Source organism: Antechinus flavipes, chromosome 2, assembly GCF_016432865.1.
Source record: "Antechinus flavipes isolate AdamAnt ecotype Samford, QLD, Australia chromosome 2, AdamAnt_v2, whole genome shotgun sequence".
NCBI lineage: Eukaryota > Metazoa > Chordata > Mammalia > Dasyuromorphia > Dasyuridae > Antechinus > Antechinus flavipes.
This window is the reverse complement of record NC_067399.1, coordinates 377,347,477-377,367,006: the sequence shown is the minus strand read 5'-3', so window position 1 is coordinate 377,367,006 and position 19,530 is coordinate 377,347,477. Positions and strand designations below refer to the sequence as shown.

The following is a 19,530-nucleotide window of genomic DNA, read 5'->3' as shown; positions in this document are numbered from 1 at the left end:
TTCTTTGTATTCTTAAAAATTATTGAGAACTACTTCATACTCTTAAAAGCATTGAGGAGCCCAAAGAGCTTTTGTTATGTGGATTATATGTATTAGTATTTACCATGTTGGAAATGAAAACTAATAATTTTAAGCATATTTGCTTTATTAATTCATTAAAATAACAAATATATGATATGTTGATATAACTTTCTTATGAAAAATAATTATTTTTTTGCTTTTTATTTTCAAAATATATGAATAGTTTTCAACATTCACTTTTGCAAAACTTTGTGTTCCAAATTCTTTCTCCTTCCCTTCCTCTCATCCCTTCTTATAGATAGCAAGTAATCTAATATATGAATAAATACATTTTCAAAAACAAAAAAGTAGTGAAAAGAAAGACATCATTTTACTTATTTTTGCAAATCTCTTATATCCAGCTTAATAAAGATAACTAAGTTTTCATATCTGATTCTATTCAGTCTGTTATTGATATGAAGTTTTGATTGAAGTGTATAAACAAAATTCAGCTTCACACTTATGGTTGAAAAAGGAAGAAAGAGACATTTTAGTAGGCAAATAACATCATAATGCTATTGTAAAAAATAATTCTAAACCATACTTTGACAACAGATGATAAAACAAGTTATGCATGTAAGGAACAATTCATTCAAGGACTTTTGTTTAATATTTCTTTTATTGGAATGTTTTGCATCTTTGAGTAGTGCAGGAGGTAATTACCCATAGCTAGAATAATCCTCCAAACAGGAAGTGACTTGTCCAACAATTTGAACCTGGGTTCAAAGTTTTCTGGCTTCAAATTTAGCGCCCTATCTACTTAAGAACAGAAAGCACACCTGAGTGTCTAATCTTTATTAAAGGAGGTATATGGAAAACTACTCTGAGTTGTAAAGTTTTCAACTCAATTTTTCCACCTGTAAAAAGAGGGAATTTGATTAAAGGATCACTTAAGTTTCTTGAACTTCTGACATTCCACTTTTCTGTAATTAGCACACTAGGAACGTTTTCTACAAACTTAATTTGAATAATTTCCAAACTTTAAAATCCTTAAATTACATGACTGCTTTATATTTTTGAGCTATTGAAGTAGTTTGAAAATAGTATAAAAATTTTACTATAAAAAATTTAATGTGTCCCAAATTGATACACATTTCCTAATCTTTTTCATATCAGAAAGACAATGATAATTCTTATTTCCCTTGTTTGTATTTTTTCTTATAGAAATTTATCTTCATATCCTATGTTGAACATAAAAAATATTTTTATTATCCAAGAAAATAAGCCCTGTTTTAGGTTGTAATATAGAAATATAAAAAGGAGTAACCATGTAATTTTGCCTTGTTAGGAAATATGTACATATGAAGGTTGCTTGATATAGAGTCTTAGAGATCTTTCCTTTTACAGTGGGTACAGGTATTATTGTAACTAAACCAACTTTAAACTCTTTCTTATTGCAAGAATTTAATGCAATTTTCTTCTGTTTTCTAACAGGTGGTTTGTGTTTGACACAGAAACAAAAGATTTAGTTACAGTGCACACAGATGGGAATGAACAGCTGTCTGTTATGCGGTACTCACCAGGTTGGAAAAGAATTCACTCACTGTTAAAACTTGAACTTATTGAAATCTATGTAGAATTGCTTCCTTTTAAACTTAAAAACTGTATCAGTCAAATTTCAATGGTACTTGCACTTATATGGGGTCCTAATAGACTCTCTTCATTTCTTCAGCCCTTCTCTTTTAGTTTTGAATAAACTATGTGTAGATCAAGACTTTTCAGCAGGAATTTGATGAATCCTTTTAATTAAAAAGATATTGTTGATGTCTCTTGTTTTACACACCAGTCTCTGTAAGCCTTTAAAAACCTCTGTAATAAAGAACATTCAAGCATCTATTATGTGGATAGATGCTTGAATTTCTTTCTAACATTCTGATAGAATAATCCTTCATCTCTCTAGTAGAGGAAATATACATCATGAGTTGTCCTTTGAACCTAAGATTGGTTACTGTATTGAATCTGAAACCAACTGTCTTTTTAGTCTTGTTTTCATTTACACTGCTATAGTCACTGTGCATAGTGCTTCTGCCACTGAACTACCCAAAACATGTATAGTGCCTCTGATTCTGCTTTCTTCATAGCGTGTCCCTTCCAAGAAATCTTCCCATGTTTCTCTAAATTGTTCATATTCATCATTTCCTCAGAAGATGGGCAACTACTCACTTTTTCACAAAAGAATATTGTTATAATAACTTGATAAAATGAAACTCAGGATTGTTTTGTTATTATTTTTGTTGTTCAATCATTCAGTCACACCTCATTTTTCCTGAGTCCACGAACAACCATAGCACATCATGCCCTTCTGCCCTCCACTATCTCTTGAAGTCTAAGTTCTTGTTCATTGTTCCAATGACACAATCTATCCATCTCCTCCTCCGCTGTTCCTATTGCCTTTGCCTTCAATCTTTCCCAGCATCATGGGTTTTTCCAATGAGTCGCCTCTTTTCATTATGTGGCCAAAATATTTAAACTTCTATGTAAATATTTGATCTTTCAGTGATTACCCTGAATTAATTTAAATACTGACTGATTTGATTTCCTTGTTGTCTAAAGGACTCTCAAAGGTCTTTTCCAGCACCACAATTCAAAAGCTTTGATTCTGTGTTCCTCAACTTTCCTTATAGTCCAAATCTCACAACCATACTATATTTCTTCATAGCGTGTCCCTTCCAAGAAATCTTCCCATGTTTCTCTAAATTGTTCATATTCGTCATTTCCTCAAAAGATGGGCAACTACTCACTTTTTCACAAAAGAATACTGTTATAATAACTTGATAAAATGAAACTCAGGATTGTTTTGTTGTTATTTTTGTTGTTCAATCATTCAGTCACACCTCATTTTTCCTGAGTCCACGAACAACCATAGCACATCATGCCCTTCTGCCCTCCACTATCTCTTGAAGTCTAAGTTCTTGTTCATTGTTCCAATGACACAATCTATCCATCTCCTCCTCCGCTGTCCCTATTGCCTTTGCCTTCAATCTTTCCCAGCATCATGGGTTTTTCCAATGAGTCGCCTCTTTTCATTATGTGGCCAAAATATTTAAACTTCTACGTCAGTATTTGATTTGCTATAGTTTTCCTTATAAGAGACAAGCATCTTTCCATTTCATAGCTGAAGTCACTATCTTCAGTGATCTTTGAGCCTAAGAATCTAAAATCTGATGCTGCTTCCATTTCTTCTGCTGTTTACCAGAAAATGATGAGACCACTTGCCAAGATCTTACTTTTTTTTAATGTTAAACTTCAAGTCAGCTTTAACACTCTTTTATTCTTCACTTTTTCCCAATGGAGTGGTATCATCTTCATATCTGAGACTGTTAATATTTCTCCTGACAACCATAATTCCAGCTTTTGATTCAGCCAGCTTGGCATTTTGCATGATATATTCTGCATATAAATTAAAATAAGATGGCAATATACTGCCTTGTCAGTCTCTTTTTTCAATCTTAAACCAGTCAGTTGTTCCATATTCCGTCCTAACTGTTGCTTCTTGGCTCTCATGCAGTTTCTTCAGGAAACAAGTAAGATGATCTAGTACCCACATCTCTTTGAAGACTTACCATTTTGTTGTGATTGACACAATTAAAGGTTTTAAGTGTAATCAATGAAGCAGAAGTAGATTTTTTTTCTGGAATTTCCTTGCTTTCTCCACAATCCACCAAATACTGGCAATTTCATCTCTAAATCCTGCGCCTCTTCAAAAATCAGTCTGTTCTTCTTGTTTGATATATTACTAAACCCTAGCTTGTAGAATCTTAAGCATAATCTTGCTGGCATATGAAATAAGTGCACTTGTTTAGTAATTGAACCATCCCTTGGCATTGCCCTATTTTAAGATTGGGAGATAAACTGATCTTTTCCAATCTAGTGACTACTGTTTTGTTTTCCAAATATGCTGGCAATATTGAATGCAGCATTTCAACAACATCATCTTTTAGTGTTTCAAATAGCTTAGTATGAATTCTATTACCTCCACCAGCCTTATTATTAACAATACTTCCTAATGCCCATTTGACTTTATTTTCCAGTATGTTTGTCTCTAGATCAATAACCACCACATTGTGGTTATCAGTGATGTTAAAATCTTTCTTGTATAGTTCTTTTGTATATTCTTAACAGTTCTTAATCTCTTCTGTTTCTGTTAAATATTTGCCATTTTTGTCTGTTCATTTTTACATGAAACTTTCCCTTGATATCTCTAATTTTCTTGAAGTGATCTCGTTTTTCCCATTCCATTGTTTTCTTCTATTTCTTTTCATTGCCCATTTAAGAAAACCTTATCCCTCCTTGCTATTTTCTGGAATTCTTCATTCAGTTGGGCATAAGTTTCCCCATTCCTTTTTTTCTCACCTATTTGTAAAGTTTTATTAGGTAACCATTTTGCTTTTTGGTTCCTCTTTTTTATTTGTAATGTTTTTGCTGTGGGCTCCTATACAATATTGAGAACTTCTATCTATATTTCTTCAGGTACTCTATCCTAGAATCCTATCCATAGGATAGGATATCCATTCTGAATCATAGGAGAAAATGAAATCATAGGTGCATTTCAATATGTGATGCTCAAGCTAGAGAAGGCCCGTGATCCTTGGACATAACCACGTCTTACCCACTATCATTTGCTAATTGGAAATTTCCTGAGGGAGCTAGATGGTGCAGTGAATAGGGTACTCACCCTGAAATCAGAAGGAGATGAGTTCAAATTTGGCCACAGATACTTAATATTTACTAGTTGTGTGACCCTGGGCAAATCACTTAATCCCAATTGCCTCACACACAAAAATGTAATTCCTCAAATTTAATTATCACCTCCACTTAATATTCATGAGGGAGGCTATTTAAATTAAAACCATATGGTCTGATGATTTTCCCTACCTTCTTTATTTTATCTGAGTCTTGGAATGTGAAGTTCCTGAGTTGAGCCACAGTCAGCACCAGGTTTTGTTTTAACTGACTATATAGAGCTTCTCCTTCTTTGATTGCAATGTATATAATCAGTCTGATTTCTATATCTGATGATGTCCATGTGTAGAGTCACCTTTCTGGTTATTGGAAAAGAGTGTTTGCCTTGACCAACAAATTATCTTAACAAAACTCCATTTATCTCTGCCTTTTTTCACTTTGGACACCAAGACCAAATTCACCTTTTTTTCCAATTGTATCTTAATTTCCTATTTTAGCATTCCAGTCACCTATGATAAGTGTGACATCTTTTTTGATGTTACTTCTGGAAGATATTGTAAGTCTTCATAGAACTGATCAACCTTGTCCTCTTTGGCATTAGTGGTTGGAGTATGAACTTGTATTACTGTCTTTTTTTTTAATTCTTTTTTTTAATAACTTTTTATTGATAGAACTCATACCAGGGTAATTTTTTACAGCATTATCCCTTGCATTCACTTCTGTTCTGATTTTTCCCCTCCCTCCCTCCACCCCCTCCCCCAGATGGCAAGCAATCCTTTACATGTTGAATAGGTTACAGTATATCCTGGATACAATATATGTGTGCAGAACCGAACAGTTTTCTTGTTGCACAGGGAGAATTGGATTCAGAAGGTATAAATAATCAGGGAGGAAAAACAAAAATGCAAGCAGTTTATATTCTTGTATTACTGTCTTAACAGTAATTTGGAACACTCTATATGTAGAACTTAAGTCTTCTAAATCCAAATTCTTTCACCTTTGAGATTCTCAAAGAGTAGAACTGCTTTTTGTGCCCTGGAAAATTTCAATTGCTATTATAAAATAATAGTATTTCTCAGTAATTAAGAATGCCCTCAAACAAATACTTGGGGCACCCATATGCTCATTAATAGTTTTAGGATGCTAAGAAAACATAGGAAGGGTTCCCAGAATAGTGGGATTAAATGATTTGCCCAGAGTCACACAGCTAGTATTAAGTATCTGAGGCCAAATTGCCTTATGGCAAACTTTACTAGAGGACGTGAATATGAGATGCTTAAAATAGACAGACATTGGGGCCATTGTGTTCTGAATCATAGGAGAAAATGACATCATAGGTGCATTTCAATATGTGATACTCAAGCTAGAGAAGGCCCGTGATCCTTGGATATGACCATGTCTTACCCACTGTCATTTGCTAATTGGAAATTTCCTGAGGGAGTTAGATGGTGCAGTGAATAGGGTACTTACCCTGAAATCAGAAGGACATGAGTTCAAATTTGGCCTCAGATACTTAATATTTACTAGCTGTGTGACCCTGGGCAAATCACTTAATCTCAATTGCCTCACACACAAAAAGAAAAGAAAATTTCTCTGTTCTTTGTCTGGAGAGAAATTTTATTTCTTCTGCTAAGGACTTGCAAAGCAATCATAATGAAAACTCCTCTCTCTAGCACTTCAGAAAGCACTGTCTTCACAACAACACTATAGTTGGGGGGTGATGGGATGGTTTGCATGCATTAATATCATCATTTTACAATAAGGACACAAACTCAAAAAGGTCAGTCATAATTTGAATTCAGATCTTCTGATTTATATAATCTTATACAAGAGTCTCCAAAGAAAATCTGGTGGTTATAGTACTCCCATTTGATTTTTTTTTTTTAATTTAGAGCTCTCAAGAAATTTGAGATCCAAAGATTATATTTGCTCAGCTAAATCTAAATAAATTTAATACTAGCTACTTGGTTGACTTTTCCTCCATTATACTGGAGTAGAGTTCAGCTAATTTAAATATTGTCATTGTCCCATTTCATACCATAGTTCTATTGTGGCGTATTAATTTATTTCCAGCCTCAATTTAGATTTCCTTATCTTTTTTATCAGTTATTTTAAATCTTTAGATTCTTTGAGATGCTTTTCCCTCTTCTAAGTTGGAAGGAAGCTCAGAGATCACTAAAGACAATCCCATCATTTTACTGATTGGGGAAACAAAAGGTGAGAGAGAACAAACTCTAGCTAGTAAAGCAGGAGACTCCCGATTTGAATCCAGATTCTCTGATTTAAAACTCATTGTCCTTTCTTGTATATTACAGTGCCTCATGGCTTTTCCTATGTAATCTGTTTTCACTAGAATATTTGTATTATTTTCTACTTATGATAGTAGATCATTAATTGTAATTTTTTAAAAAATCATCAAACCTAATAACCTTTACCCAGAGGTCAGAAATTGATCTTTTGCAAGGAATGTTGCAAGCTTATAGATACAATATTTTGATAGAGACATATATAGAATGCTATTCCAGATCTTTCACAGTCTCTCCTGAAATGTTTACCAACATTTTCTCTCAGCAAATGAGAAATTATATGGACAGTATGTATACTATTCAGTCACTTCTTAATTCCTTTACTTTATCAGTCAACAAATATTTACTAAATAACCTTCTATGTGTCTGACACTATACAAGCCTCTGGGCAATTAAAAAAAAAGTAAAAGTCTTCTCCCTTGAGAAGCTAATTAAACATCTGCTTATAGAGGTCAGTATAAAATAGAAGATTATTTTGGGAGAGACAGAAATGAGAGGGTAGGGTGGGAAAGAAAAAGGAATTCAAAAAGGTTACATGTAAAATGATGATTGAGCTGACCATTTTAGGGAGCTAAGGATTCTAAAAAGTGGACAATAGGAAAAAGTGTGTATATAATAGCTTTGGTGACAGCCAGTGCAAAGGTAATATAGTGGGTCTGAGAGAAGTTATAGTGTGAGGAACAGTAAACTGGCCAGTTTGCTTTGACTGACAGGTTATGAGAAATGAAGTAATGTATAGTATAGTAAAGCAAATCAATAAAGGCTTTAACTGCCAAGCAAAAGAATTCATATTTGATCTCAGAGATAATAGAGAGCCACTGGAGTTTGAATAGGTGAGTGACATGGTTGTAGAAAATCACTTTGGCAGCTGTATGGAGGATGCATTAGAGTAGAAAAAGAATTTAAACAGGGACACTAATTTGGAGGCTCTGTCAATAGTCCAGGTAAGAAGTGATGAGGTCCTAAAACAGAGTAGTGGCCATGTGAGTAGAAAGTAGGGAGCAGTACAGGAGATATTGTAGAAATAGCAACCATGGAGCAGAGCCAAAATGGCAGAGAATACTTTATCTGAGCTCTTCCTGGTTTCCCTCAGATCCATACCAAATCAAGCCTCTGACTGGGTTTTAGAGAAACAGAACCCACAAATATTTAGAGTGTAACAAATTTCCAGCAAAAGATATTTTGGAAGAACTTCAGAAATGGTCTGTCTCAATTGGGCAGGGAGGGGAGGGAGCCCAGCATTCGTGCAGTAGAGGGACTCAGGGTGGAGAGTCCTCCACTTGCCAGGGGAATCTTCTAGAAGTCTCTTAGCCAAAGTACAGCAGCGTTGGCTACTCTATCCTGGTTCAGAAGCCAGTGGATTGGGAGACCAGCTATGAGACTTCCAACACAACTACAGAAGCCATATTGTGAGCCCCTGAACTCTAGCATAATGGGACTTGACCACACCCACTCAGCACAGGGAAGGAAGCCAACAGCACCAGCCCCAGAGCAACATAAAGTAACTGTCACCTGTAGAGGAAGCTTGGGACAATCTATCCTTTGCTTTAAGATCAGACCTCAATCTTTAAAAATAAGCAAAAAAAAAACAAACAAACCAACAAAAAAGAGCTCTGACCATATATAGTTATTATGGTGATAGGGAAGAACAAACCTCAAACCTGAGTTCACTAAAGATAAAACTTATCCAATTGAAGCCTCAAAGGATGATATGAGTTGGGCTCCAACTCAGAAGGCTCTCTTTGAAGGATTGAAAAAGAATCTTGACAGAAGAAAAATATGGAAAGGAAATGAGACTTTGCAGGAGAGTTTGGAAAAGGAAACACAGAAATTATCTGAAGAAAACTCCTTAAAAATAGGTTTGGCAAAATGGAAAAAGAAAATAACTCCTTGAAAAACAGAATTAGTGAAATGGAAAAGGAGAACAATCCCCTAAAAAATAAAATTGGTGAAATGGAAAAAAAAATCAAATGAACAAACAACTCATTTAAAAGTTCAATTGGCCATATGCAAAAGGATGTTAACAAAAAGCTAGCTGTAGAAAATAATTCATTAAAAATTAGAATTGGCAAATGGAAATGAATGACTCAATAAGACAACAAGAACCAAACCAAACCAAACAAACAACAAAACAAAACAAAACAAACAAACAAACAAAAAAAAAAACCTAGAAGATAATATAAATTACCTCATCAGACTAATGACTGACTGGGAAAATAGATCCAGGAGAGACAATCTAAGAATTATTGGACTACTTGAAAACCATGATGAAAAAAAAGAGAGCTTAGATAACATCTTTCAAGAAATCATCCATCTGATTTGATTGTCCTAGAACCTAGAAATCTGATGTCCTAGAATTGTTTCATCTGCAGCACAGGAGTAAAGATACTTGAACTCTCTATCTAACAAAGCTGCTATGAGGAAAATCTTTTATAAATCTTTCTAATTGTATAGAAGGGTGAGCTAATAATAAGGTCTTCCTTAATAGCTAGCATACATTTGGTCATAGTATAAGGAAGGTAACTCTAAAAGAGCATTATCTAATAATCACATAAACAGTGAAATTCCATGTATAAATTACTTTTTAGAACAAGACACCATTAATTGAAATATCATTGGAATTTGACTAATAATTATTTAAATTCTGAAGATCTAAATATAATAGAATGAACTAGAAATAATCCAGTCTGGAAGTCAGGATGCCTCGTTTATAGACCAGACATTGCCAAAAACTAATTGCATTTTCTGAAGCAAATTATCCTCTCGGAGCCTCAGTTCATCATATCTCTAATAAGTTGGTTGTACTTATTCTCTAAGGTTTCTTCTAGCTATAAAAATCTATGATTGAGAGCACAAAATTAGATTTAGAGATTAGAAAATTAGAAGGTACCTCAAAAGCTATCTAATCCAATCCCCTAATTTTTCAGATAAAGAAACTTGAGACTTTAGAGAACCCAAGATCATACAGCTAATAAGTATCAGAGGGCCCAGAGATTTAGTTGGGTAAACTAAATCTCAGAGAGATAAACTAACTGCCTAAGGTGACAAATAGTTACTATACAAATAGTATAATAGCTATAATTTGAATCCAGATCTTCTGATTCCAAATTCGTTACTTTCTTTACATCATTACAAGTTACCGGAAGTAACTAAAATTTGAGACTGAAATGAAAGAATGTGTTTTTTTAAGCTTTGAATCTCCTGCGCCTCTTTACCAAGAATGACTAAGCGGATAATGTACCAACAGTAAGTTGTTCCCCCGAAATAATTTATACTTTTCAGAATACGGTAATTTTCCACAGAAAAATAATTGTCTTCATGTGATTTTGTTTAAATCTGCTAAGGAAACTGTAATAGTGGCCTTTATAAATTTATGGTTTTATCCTTACCCTTTTCTTTATAGATGGAAATTTCTTGGCAATAGGTTCACACGACAACTGCATCTATATATATGGTGTTTATGACAGTGGGAGAAAATATAGTCGAATTGGCAAATGCTCAGTAAGTACCTTTTTTAGTTTATGATAAATATGAATGAATTATTTTAATACTTTACTTTGAATTAAAAATGTATAATGGCAATGAAAATAACAAAATTCTCTTCTCTTTCTAGGGTCATTCCAGCTTTATTACTCACTTGGACTGGTCTGTTAATTCTCAGTACCTTGTGTCTAACTCAGGGGACTATGAAATTCTTTATTGTGAGTAAATTAAATTATTTTGGGGTAGAAATGACATATGTAATTCGCTCCAGGATATGTCACAAAAATAGAAACAGATTACTTTGCTATGTAACATAGGACAAGCAGATCATCTCCCCTCTAATGATCTCAATTTTCTGATCTGCAAAATCATGTGGTTGAATGAGATGACCTCTCAAGTTTTTTCCAGTTCTGACATCTTATGACTCTTTCATGCCAAAAATGCCTTCCAGCAGTGACATTCTATGTTCTTATATTCTAGAGATTTAGCACTAATAATCCAAGATTGTTTTATGGTCTCTTCTACCTCTTATATGAGTTTGATAGGTTTGTTACTAGTTAATTAAAGCATTACATTTAAACAATAAAAAACCTAAAACTGTTCAGGTATGACATTAAATATTCATCCTTTCTGCCATCAGCTGCCTATAGCAGAGTGGATAGTAGAAAGTCAACCTTTGGCTCTGAAAACCTTGGGAGGCCTGTCTAAAATGTACTTTTTCTGGGTTACCCTGAGCAAGTCATGTAACTTCTAGTGCTCCAGGCAAACCTCTAAGATTATAAATTGCAAAACAGTTGCTGATTTGCTTTTGTCGAAAGAGTTTCCTTATTAGTAGTTATATACACCAATGAAATCATAAAAATAGGACCTACAGAATACCCAAAACTATGGGAGATATACAGAAAAATAAGCCATCCTATGCCTTAGTGTTCAAGAACTAGCTGAAGTGATGGAGAGAAATGCATCTCTTATAAGGAGAATGATACAATGGAAAGAAAAATGGATTTGAAGTCAAAGGATCAGAATAGGAACAGCTTCTTTCTTTGTATTTGTATCCCTAGTATGAAGGATAATGCCTCTCCTAGAATTGGTACTTATTAACTAATTACTTAAATCTTGTAATTTATTTTGTAATATACTTGGCGGGTATAATTATCTAGTCATACTCTACATTCTTTTCCCTCTCCAGTAGTTAACAAAGATAAAATATGGTTAAAATTAAGATCAAAAGCATCCTTAAAGAAGATGTAATACCTAAAAAAGGGGAGCAACAAAAGTGGGATGCATGTGAAATAGGAAGACCAGACAGCAAGTTTTCTTACTAATAACTTAATTATTACCCATTGATAAGATAACTCTTCTCCTATCTGCTATTTTTTCTGTGTTAATATCTTATTGTCACAACAGCACTATTCCTCCCATTGCTTTCTCCATCCTTATACTATTAGCATATTCTAGGACCAATACCTGTGCTCTGTTGGGCCTTTATTTGAAAAATGTTTCTTTCCTGGTTCTCAGCACTACTACAGTGAGGCATATGAATACCTTAGAGAGAGTTAGAGAAGTTCCCCAAGGATGATTAAAGGATTGGTGAATATCTACAGTGCAGGGATGGAACTAAGAGTGAGTAAATTGAGGGCTTTTTTATAAGTCTTCTGCAATGTTCTCTCTAATCTATTTTAGTTGTGAGTGGACAGTGATGTTAACATAAGCAATCAGCTACAAAGATTGAACATTTCTTGAAATGTTGGTTAATGTTAAATGTTAAATTAAATAAAATAAGATTTCAACAGAGTTAATAGATTGCACATTTGATGTTATACATAGTCTTTATTTTCCTATATGATAAGTGTACACAAATGGCAAGTGATTCCCATAAATAACTGTAAAGACCGAGTTATCACCCTGGATACCTTAGAATCAGCCGGAGTCAGGATAAGCAAAAGTCCTTGGTCTTTATTCTTGATCTTTAGGGGTAGAAGTGAAGGGAATGGATGCAGGATCTCCACAACCTTCCTTTTCCACCCCCACTGCCCAAGTGACTCTGGCTTGTCTTATTCCATCCTCTAATCCTTCCCACAGTTCTCTATATACACCAAAAGATTGAACCAGCACAGAATAGTGGGAAGGGCCATTTTCCAAACATATGCTAATAGAGTATTGTCCAATCGGTAGTTAGCCTTAAGTGCTCGGTTATCCGACCTCAGTGCATCGACTCAAGAGTTTCAGCCTTTTAGAAATAACTATGATCACCACTTTTGCACAGTTGAACCAGTCATTTCTAAGATTGACTAGAGGGACAAGAAGGGACAAATTAGACAGATGTAGAAGCTATTCCTAAGTCCCACTAAAGTTCCATAAATTAGAGGGACTCAAATTTCTCCCTGTTCTAGGATTCATGGACTAGGACATTAGGTTCTGACTATCAGAGATACCTGCCCCCAGATAATGAAAGCCAGGAAAGAGCAAGATCCCCACTTGGATTCAAACAGACCACCTAGGAAATGAAAATTGGCAGCCTTGACCTCAAGTTCCAAGTAGAAAGCTAGTAGGAAGGAATATGACTTAGAGCAGGGTCAAAGTATAACTCCAGCAGAGAAGTTATATAGTGTGTGAAAAACACAACTTTCTTCTCTCCTCCTGCTTCCATGGAAGTGTGATATAGTAGAAAGAGTACTGGGCTAGAGTCAAGAAATTTTGTTTTAAATCCCATTTCTAACCTATAAACTCTGTTATCTTAGCCAAATAACCTCATGTCCTCAGCCTTAGTTTCTTCATCTATAAAATGGAGAAAGTAATACCTACACTGTTTCCCTCACAGAGTTTGTTATAGGAAAGCACTTGGCAAATTTTGATATGCTATATAAAGAAGAAATAAATTGTGTTATCTAAGAGAAAGTCTTTGTCCATCAAATGCCTCCCCAGCACTGATTAAAATTCAACCAATGAGAAATTCACGTGAGTAAGCAAGACTGAGAGAATTATGAGAAGTGTCTAACAGTCATTCTTATCTTAATGTGAATTGTTAGTGGTCTAGTTTCCTAAGTATATTTAGAGGATGAAAATGTTGAGAAGATTCCTAAAAACAGTTTGCATTTATATAATATTCTCCACAGTCCTCCATTAGGTGAGCAAAGCAGATATTTTCTTTTTTCTAGATAAGAAAACTGAAGCTTTGAAATTGACTTTATTCAGGATCATATGATTAGAATAACTATTAGAAACAGTATTTGAAACCAGATCTTCTGACTCCAAGTCCAGTATCTTTTCAGGACACTACAGTATTGTAAGAAAAGAGGAACCCAGTTAGGAGGAGAGGAATGTCATGGGCAGCAAGAGGACAGTAAGAAAATTGTGTTCTTTAAGTGGTGTAGGAATGAGGAGACCCAAAGATAGGAGAGGGGCCCAAAAAGGGAGGTAAGAACCAAGCAAGAAATAGTCTTACACTTAATAATGAATGGTTCAGGTGAGGTCTTAAGAATTCAGATTAGAATCTTAGGAATAAATGACCATTTATAATAGTCAGTATTGGTATCACATGGAACTGATAGGCCAAGGAGGTTGTGAAGCTCCTTTTTGAGGAGAACAGTTAGAAATTCACACCTGAAATCATGAAGATGGGATGAACCAAGTCCCTTTTAGTGTTTCAGTTCATCACTTCTGTTTATAGCTTAGCCCATCAGTTCTTTTTTTTTCTTTTTTTAGGGGTCCCTTCTGTATGTAAGCAAGTTGTAAGTGTGGAAACAACCAGAGATATAGAATGGGTTACATATACCTGTACTTTAGGATTCCATGTTTTCGGTAAGTTTCTTGAAAACTTTATTAAATAAAAAGACTAAATCTCAGAATGTTTGTCTGTTTATTTTCCAACAACTTGTTAAAATCAGACTTTCTCTGATCTCTTCTTCCTTCCTTCCACTCTCTCTTTTCTGAACTAGTTGCTTGCCTAAATTACCTTGCACTATGTAGACTTTTCTATCCCAATTAATAATTAATGTCAGATTTTACCACTTTGGGGTCCTAGAGAATTCCAGTGCATGTAGTTTCATACTAAGAATTTCTTCAGTCTTCTTCCCATAAAGAATCTGAGAAATGATTGAAATTTCTTAGATCCAAATCAGATGGACACATTAAGTGATTTTTTTGTTTTATTTTTTCCTTTTTTTAATTGAAGCTTCTTGATTATTGGAGAGAAAACAACACACTGATCCCACTCTCTATTCTTCCCACAATCACTGCTTTCAAATTCCAACCTCCTCCCCCCAATCCTTTCAATTCACAGTACAAAAAACCCTTTTCCATGCTACCAATCTCCCATCTCTCAATTTGTGCATCTATCATAGTCCTATCCTCCCCAGTCCCTGTTCTTTTCTGCCATTGCCTTCCTTTAGCTTTCCCAAACATTGGTTCTATTTTTTTTTAATTTTACTGTCACAATATAGCTTACAACTTTGCCCTTTTTATTTGTTCCTATTGCCAGCAATCTAATTCTAGCTATGTTACCTGAACTATTGTAATAGCCTCCTATTTAAGATTTTCCCATTCTTTCCTTCTCCATCCCACCTTCTACAAAGCTGCCAAATTAATCTTCCTAAAGCACAAATTTGATTATATCACTCTACTGCTCAAAAATTTTAAGTGGCTATTTCCTTTTTAATAAATTTCAAAGTATTAAAGCCTTCCTCAAATTGGATCCATCTTAGCTTTTATAAACTTCTTCTATGTGATCTCCCTTCAGATCCACTGTTTTCTATCCAACTTGGTCTATTGGCTATCCCTCTATCTTTCCATTTTGTCTTCGTAGAATCCCTGCTTTCTGTCAAGGCTTTATTTAGGTGTTTAGGTGCTGTCTCCTCAAAAATCAAGAGAGCAGTGCTCTTCCCCTTCTCAAAGTGTCTTTATTTGCTTATCTCTGCACAAATTATAGAATGTATAAGTGGAGTGACTTTTTTTGTGTCTTCTACCATTTGCACATAGTAGAAGCTTAATAAATATCAGTCATACTGAATTGAATAGAAATCTTTGCAAATTAGAAATGAAAGCCCTTGTCTATCATATAAGGATACATATAATGTATACTGTAAAAGCACATTATTTAGAGAGGAAAAATAGTAATTATTTATGTATTTTTTATGTAATTACAAAATTACAAAATTATTTATGTATGTATCACTTTGGAATTATTAAATACTTTCATTTTTCATTTACTCATTTGATCTGCCTAGGAATCCTGAGAGATAAGCAGATGAGGGATTCTTGTCCACAATTTATGTAATTAATCAACAAAAATTTATTAAGTGCCAGACTTTGTTGCTAGCTACTGGGAATACAAATAGAAAAGTAAGATAGATACTGCCTTCCCTTAAGGAGTTTACATTCTATATAGGAAGAAACTGGTATCCTTGGAAAGGAAACTTTTACCTGAGGCTATACAAATCTATTTTTTATTCATTTTGCCTTGGAAGATTATGCTATGATCCCTGATTGCTATGCTTCCAAGTAACTTTTATTTCTTTGATGTTAAGAAACCCATCTCTGGTGATTTGATGAAAATAGGCTAATATGGAAAGATGAAAATAAAAGAAGCTAGAATGGTATTTGCCTTCTGAAGTCCCAGATCCAAGACTAAATGACTGTATATTTTGGTTGTATTAAAGAAATATTAGTTTTAGTTTCACAAAAAAGTAATTATATAAAATATGTAAAAAGTCTGCTGTATTTCAGGAGTGTGGCCAGAAGGCTCAGATGGAACAGACATCAATGCTGTTTGTAGGTCACACAAGAAAAAACTTTTATCAACTGGTGATGACTTTGGCAAAGTACATCTCTTCTCTTATCCATGTTCACAATTCAGGGTAAGGTATTGCTTTTAAAAAACATATTAATCTCGTCCTTAGAAATCCTCTTCAAGGAAAATTCAGTAATTATCAATTAGCAAAGATTAATGACTTGGGACCTTTTTAACATCCTCATATCTTAGCACATGGGATTTGTCTCTTGTTAGTGTTTAGAACTCTCCCTCACTGTAGAAACTCTTTCTAGATGTTTTAAGTCTTGACCAGGCAACCATCCGGCCAAAATTTGGCAGTGATTTTACCTAAGTTGAAGGATGATCCAGAGCAGACAATATCCAGCTTTACAAAAATAACCCTTACATCCTGCCCCTATAAAAAAACACAAATCTCTAGAATGATTAAGAAAGACTGTGCTTAATGTTATCATCACTATCATTATTATTTATAAAAACAATCATTGTGTATGTTACAAAATGTGAACTGGTTTGAGACTGTTTCCATTTTCATGCCTTTATATGCTTAGTACCTTATACATAGTAATGCTTAAGAAATGTGCTTTACATGAAATTGAAATGGATTATTTGCAGATTGGAGGGAGATATGTCATAGTCTTATATAGCAATTGAAGGTTTATAACCCTGTGAGGTATAGAGTACAAATTGTCTTATCTCTGTTTTACCAAAGAAGAAAGTGAGAAAAGACTGGGAAGGAACAAGTTGATTAAACACCAACTATGTGCCAGTCATTGTGCTAAGCACTTTACAAATGTAATGAGATAAAGACTAGATGACTTCTAAAGTCTCTCCCAGCTCTGAGTTTCCATTCTACAATAACTGAGTCATAGGACATCAGAGCATAGTAGAAGAATGCTGGATTTGGAGGCAGAGAACTTGAGTTTGAATCTTGCCTCTTCTGACATCTTCTGCAGCAGCCTTTACCAGTGCTCTAAATATAAGTGCCTTTGCTCTGCTGATGAGCTCCAACTTGTCCTGTATAGATCTTTTTTGTATATGGAAGTTTTCATGTTCTTCTCCTCCATTAGACTCTGCTTTTTAAGCCAAGCCTGACTTTTTCCTTTGTTTCCTTGGTCCCTGTCACATAAAAGATACTTAACAATGTTTATTGACTGAGATCTTGGCATGATCTCTGTAGGTCTTCGTTTCCTCTGTAAAATAATGACATCAGATTAGATAGTAGCTGAGATGCCTTCCTGCTCCAAATTTATGATCTCATCTTTATGTTATAACCAGTATCATTGTGCTGAGAATATTACTTTTCTAGAGATAGTTCCCTAAAGACAAAAGAAGGCACACTTACTGCTTAATACATGTTTGGATTGAATTGAAGCATTGCTAATTATAAATGTTTTACAAATAATATTTCACTTTCATTTTGCTTTGTAGGCTCCCAGTCATGTATACGGTGGACACAGTAGTCACGTAACTAATGTAGATTTTCTCTATGAGGACAGCCATCTCATCTCCACAGGTGGAAAAGATACAAGTATTATGCAGTGGCGAGTCATTTAGCATGGACTTGAGCACTAATACACATTGGAAATCATGTAAAGACGTCCTGTGTAGGCTGCATATTGAAGATCCCTATGTGCAGTTGAGCTTGGTCACTGTGATTTTTTTGTTTTGTTTTGTTTTTAAAAATTCTTACAAACCTCAGGAAAATTTTGCCCTCTGCCAGTTACCTTAGCTTAGTGATTTGATATATGTCACTTTGGGGAAAACAATTTCTATTTCTTCCTTTTGTTGTATGATATATAAAACAGTACAAAGTTAATATAAAAATGACTCCACAGTTTACAATACAGTGATAACAGCAAAAGTAACTGGTAAATACTTAGTAACTTTTCTATACTCTATGAAATGGTCACAGAATGCCTTTTAAAATAGTATACTATATAAATATATATGTTCTTTATTAATTCACCATCTACACTACATAGATCTTCTGTTTCAAATATTTATAGTAATGCTGAGGTATTGAATTGTGGCTGTTGTTGATTAACTTGTATGAAAAGAAAAAGCCAACTTAAAAACTACCAAGTTACTAATAACACAGTTGAATGCAGGCATACCACATGGAATAGAATTAAGTGGTTCCTTCTAAACAGGACAGTAGGTAAAACATTACACAAGGAAGTGATTTGCATAGAAATAATGCACAATGGGGCAGAGGTGTCATGTTGCAGCAGTTTTGTGACATTATGTGAGGTTTTGTTATAATATAGTAATGGACTTAATTGTGAACATTGACCTTGGGGTGACATCATTTGTGCTGTGCTTATATTTAGTTTCATTTGGTTGCATTCTTTAAGGTATGGCATTAAAGTCTCCTGAGGTCAGAGGAGGGGAAGAAATGAAAAGATTGTATCCCTTTTTTAAAAAACAGATTCTATTCCAAATTAATTAAAATACATCAGCAGGGTATGCAAGTATTTAACTGATTCTTATAAACTGTACTGCCTAACCAAACTAAAGCCAACCTTTTAACATGCATATAAATCATATGTTCTGTGTAACTGACCATAAGCCCATTAATGGTTGAGACATATAACTACCATAATCTGTGTATTAATCAGCATGAAATGGTATTGTACTTGCATAGGACTTTAGCAATTCATGATAAATGGCTATGGCTAGGCTCTACTTTTTTTATGCTTATGGATATTGTATATTTGTATTTTAAGACCAAGTAGATCAAATGAAAAGGATCTCTTTTTAAGTGTACCATAAAGCTATAGAGGAAAATGGAAGTCTTGAAAGGCTACATGAAATATTAATGTGCAACTTCTGGTCCCTGTCTTTTGTGCATGGGTGGATATTTATAGTATGAAATAAGATTGTGGTTTGCAATGATGTAATAATGGAGTTGGCATAAATCGTCAAGAAGGCCTTATCAATCTTGATTGTGTGACACAGATTGAAATTTATTGTTTACATTGGAGAATGTATCTAAGATTTTAAAATAGAAGAGTAATTAGCAGACTCTTATAAGATAATATTAAATTTTTTGCTTGTTCCAGACAAGTAAAGGTGTTGAATTCTTTGATCTCTCCAGCACTGGTTTTTTAGAGTGGTTGATGAAATACAAGAATATAAATACATTTGGAAGCATTTTTTATTATTACATCTCCAGCCTGCTATATTCAAAGTGCAGGTCACCAATAAACATAATGTATCAAAAAGAAA

At 34.2% G+C, this 19,530-nt stretch overlaps 1 protein-coding gene across 6 annotated transcripts in view; it reads left to right on the top strand.

Moving 5' to 3' along the window:
* The window catches only part of EML1 (EMAP like 1), a 189,040-nt gene extending 169,510 nt beyond the window's left edge, over positions 1–19,530 (top strand). For all 6 annotated transcript variants that reach the window (XM_051978396.1, XM_051978395.1, XM_051978394.1 and 3 more), the window contains 6 exons: positions 1,495–1,583; positions 10,453–10,550; positions 10,663–10,750; positions 14,238–14,333; positions 16,257–16,387; positions 17,731–19,530. In XM_051978396.1, coding sequence (XP_051834356.1) covers positions 1,495–1,583; positions 10,453–10,550; positions 10,663–10,750; positions 14,238–14,333; positions 16,257–16,387; positions 17,731–17,856 — 628 coding nt within the window. In that variant the 3' untranslated portion in view covers positions 17,857–19,530. The remainder of the gene's footprint in view (positions 1–1,494; positions 1,584–10,452; positions 10,551–10,662; positions 10,751–14,237; positions 14,334–16,256; positions 16,388–17,730) is intronic.